Source organism: Chironomus tepperi, unplaced genomic scaffold (genome assembly GCF_022539635.2).
Source record: "Chironomus tepperi strain 1889 unplaced genomic scaffold, CSIRO-AGI_Ctep_v1 contig_364, whole genome shotgun sequence".
NCBI lineage: Eukaryota > Metazoa > Arthropoda > Insecta > Diptera > Chironomidae > Chironomus > Chironomus tepperi.
In genome coordinates this window covers 658,793-663,036 of record NW_027226486.1, presented here as the reverse complement: position 1 = coordinate 663,036, position 4,244 = coordinate 658,793, and the positions used below count along the sequence as shown (strand labels likewise).

The 4,244-nt window shown below is 34.9% G+C and overlaps 1 protein-coding gene across 1 annotated transcript; it reads right to left on the bottom strand.

Annotated features, from left to right (window-relative positions):
* Positions 1-1,795: 1,795 nt before the first annotated feature.
* Positions 1,796-3,330, bottom strand: LOC139095385 (galectin-7-like). Its single transcript, XM_070646717.1, has 4 exons — positions 3,134-3,330; positions 2,331-2,763; positions 2,195-2,269; positions 1,796-2,060 (listed from the first exon to the last, which is right to left on the bottom strand). Exons 1-4 carry the CDS (start codon positions 3,247-3,249, stop codon positions 1,941-1,943), a joined length of 744 nt encoding a protein of 247 aa, XP_070502818.1. The 5' UTR covers positions 3,250-3,330; the 3' UTR covers positions 1,796-1,940.
* Between the last annotated feature and the right edge of the window lie 914 nt (positions 3,331-4,244).

Here is a 4,244-nt window from a genome sequence, read left to right as displayed (position 1 = left end):
CATCGAGTCAAGTCGACTGTTCTGTACAAAATTCGAGTCTACTTCAAGCATTGCCTTATACTATTCAAAATAAATGACAAATGTGAGTGAGCCATTCAAAAAGCATCACCATATGCAGCTATTGAGCTATCACAAGGATGTCCAAAGAATTCATGAAAGGAAACTGTTGACAGAGACAGAATTAGAAATTGCCAAGTGGAAGCCAGCGATTGGGCCTGTTTCATGCGGCATCTGAGAATCTCAATCCATCTGTATGGTAAAAATGCTATTTTGGCAATATTGTTGTAGCTAGGAGACAGACACAAGCTTGCTATACTGCCCTTGGTTGAAATCCACATGGGAAAAGGCGTCCGGGTGCTTAAAGAGCAACATGGCGTAGGACGGTAATGAAAGAATGCCAATTAGATGCCAAAACTGAGAATTTGTACAAGCTTTGTGATACAGCCAGCAACAGAGTCAGATAGATAGCATTTTGTAGCAACCTAGGCTATAAGTCGGAGCATAATTGCAACCTATGCAGTTTTGGTCCTGAATACTCCACTGGTCAGTCATAAATCAAGTCATGATCAAGCTGTGTGCTGCGGGACACCAGTGTAATGCTGAATGTTTTGAAAACTGCTGAATGTCAAATGTAGTTTTAGAGAAAAAATGCACAATGTCTAAACCTTGCAATGAACTCACCAATGGTCATTGATTTAATATTCTGTAAATCAGACAGCACTCATCTTATTCATCACTTTTTGCATTCACAGCTATAATTCTCCTCACTTAATGCATCTCATTCTGCAAGCATTCATTAAATGCAATTTTTTTTAAGCTTCATCATTTATCTCCACATCATCTCCACTCGACATTAAAAATTATTTTTTTTATGTTCCATCTTTTATTTTAATTTAATTTTGCTAATGGGATTTTTCAATCACATCACGGCAATGATTATCGTTGGATGAGATAAATGGCGTGAAAATTAATAAATCTTGAGTAGTTTGAAAACCGCTGAAATGTTCAATGACTTGTTTACACCTGAAAGAGATTATTAATTTGGATGAATTAATTGGCGCGGGGTTTTTGGATGTGTTGAAAGCATTAATGTGAGGTAAATAAATTTAAAAATCTGTAAACACAGTTCCTGATACAATCAATGTGCTGTTTTTGTGTAAAATTCGTTTTATTTAATCAAAATTTGTTTTTAATTAGTTTAATGATTAATAAGTAGCATTGATAAGGAAAAAAATGTCATATTTTGAAGATATAGGGAAGGAATATAAAGTAAATGTATTGGAACCTTATAAATTGTAGAGTTTTAAAGTAGACCCGAACAGCACAATGCAGCACTTTTGATTTTCGTCTTTTAAATTGAGTCTAAATCAGCTGTCACATAATCTTCAAAGGGAGAAAGACTATGTGTAACTTCCACCAGAGATGATCGATCCTCTCTCAACCTCCATACACCCTCCACTCCTCCGTCAGAGAGAATCGATCCTCTCTCAACATCCGCGCTGCTTCAAGACATCCTCGTATTTTGCCAGTAATGCTGTAACGAACTGACTATCTATAATGATTGTGCTACTCGGGAAAGCTAATATAAAATTACTTAAATAATTCTGATGCTAAAAAAAAGGCCAAATCTTCATTTATAGATCATTCATGGTCACTATACTGGTTATACGGTTTATGGAATTTCCAAAAATTCTTGGAGGCGCTCTAATGTACTGCGACACACTGGTTGCCTACCACTACTCTAATCCTACCCTCTAGTTACATACAATCTCTAATATTAATTATCTTACATCTATTAATTGTTATAAAAAGTTATTTATTGTTCCTTAAAACTTAATGTCTTGATTATAACTTGATAATACTGTCCAATAGTCCCAAAAAATTAATTGTCATATCCACAATCCACTTGAAATAGTCATCGATAAATAAAATAACAATTTTTAACATTTTCGTCGTCTCAAATTTCTTGACGCATTTGAAAGTGCAACAGCTGTAACACCTGCAATAACACCAGCACCGGCAGCAACTTTCATTGTTTGCTTTTTGTGATCCTTTTCAGCCTTAATGAAGTAAAAAGAAAAAAACTTTAATTAATTTTTCTATCACAAAATTGACTTTTTTTATTCAAATGAACAAAAATAATTTAGTAATGCTTCATATTCTGAAGCTTATCATTTAATTCATCTTTAAATACCGAGAATGGTGTAGCATGATGATCTGGATAATGACCGGGATATGGTGGTGGATGTACAGGCATTGGCATCGGTGGCTATAATTAAAAATTTAATGAAATTAATATCCTGATTATTATGGCTTAAATTACATCATACCGGTGCTGGTGGATAATGATTAACTGGAAATCCTGGCGATACATGAACTGGTGGATGAGTATGTATAGGATAAGCTGGAACTGGTGGATGAGTCGGATAAGTTGGATAACTTGAATCACTTGTTACATACTCAATTGAGCATTGTCCATCAACAGATATAAATTCAGCCATATCAATTGGTAACTTATAACTGTATGTACAGTATGGATGATTATTAATATTAATCCTAAAGTGATTTGGTTCAGCCGTTATTCCAATTTCAAATGATTCAGTTCCATGAATTGGAAATCCACCATAACGTTCCTCACTTCCCCATGCTTGATCCTTAAAAAAATTTCGAACAATTGCTCGTTCATCACCACGAACTGCTATATGAAATACAACGTCATCTCTGGGTCTCAATGCAGCTCCAGATTGAATGAAAATATTGCATCTGTAGTGGAAGGAATTAAGTTTTTTTTATGAGTCATGACTGTGTTATCGATATTCAATTTTTATAGATAAGATCATGTGAATTTAGAGCTTAATATATTTGCAGAATACAGAGTTGGGATATTGAACCTGTTGATTTGTTTTGCAGGAGTTACTGACTCATGATAAGGAACTAATGAAATATTCCCGAGCAGTACAGTGCAATCTATGGCACTTTATGCCCTAAAAATGGGTTTAGATTCTCCAACACGATGCCGACAGGGCAACAATGTGTATTACTGGTAACACGGCGATGCAGCGGACCAGCGACCATTATGTGCTGGTCGGGATCCCCAAGAATTCCAACTCTGCCTTCAGTACACCATTATTACCTATTATGATATCCATGTAGCTTAGCACGAATCTTCAAAGTCGATCCAATTCTCAATTTTCCAGGAATTTGTCCAAGAAATGGAATTTGAGGATTATAAATTGGTATTGTTGCCATTTTTTTCTTCCTTAATAAATCTCTATCAACTTGCTTAAATGGAACTGCTTCGTTATGAATATAAAAGTCAACTAAATGTTATCATTTCCATTTGTAACAAAAATTAAAATACTTTTTTCTATGATAAAGAGCTTGATAATATTTATCGTTGAGGGTATCAACACAAACTGCACACAACTGCGATGCTGATAGCAAACATATGCGAATGGGGCTTATCAACTTTGATTAAAAAACGTGAATGTTTCATTTATTTTTCTTTAAGGTGCTGTGACTCATACAAATAAATCATCAGAAATGGTTTCACAAATTTTGTAATCAGGAATGAAATGTTACCTTTTTGTAGCTTTACATTGCTTCAAAACTGGCATTTTTGACTCTTCTCCCTTCATCCATTCTCTTTCTGGGACGTAATTGGTCTATAAAAGCCCGCGACAGTCTACTTGTCCATACAAAATTCGTGTCGACTGCTGGAAAATCCATAAATTGAAGCGTAGCCCTCCTATATGCTCCATAATAAACCAACAACACCTTACCACCTTTACTGCTTTACTAGAGTTGTGAACTATCATTAATATGTTGCACGAAACTCAAATTGTTGGGAATTTCCCAGTAAATTGTTATAAACTTTCCTTAAAAAATCATATATTTTACAAGGTATTTGCGTACATATAATAAAAGCTGCATATATAATTTTGTATAGAATTTGTAAGCAAACCATATAAATTTAATTCAAAAGTTGCAAACTAATTTATAATAAACAATTTTTTTGAAGAATTTCCGACTTTTTAAAAATAAGGAATAAATATAAACTTTCTGGGAATTCTAGTCGTTGGTAGGGTATTCTGAAGTCTCGGTTTTGGTGAATTTTAGAGATTGGGACTGAGGACTGAGGACTGAGGACTGAGGACTGGGACTGAGGACTGAGGACTGAGGACTGAGGGCTGAGGCAAAGGGCAGCCAGCGATAGAGTCAGTCGATCTCAAATCCTCGAGATT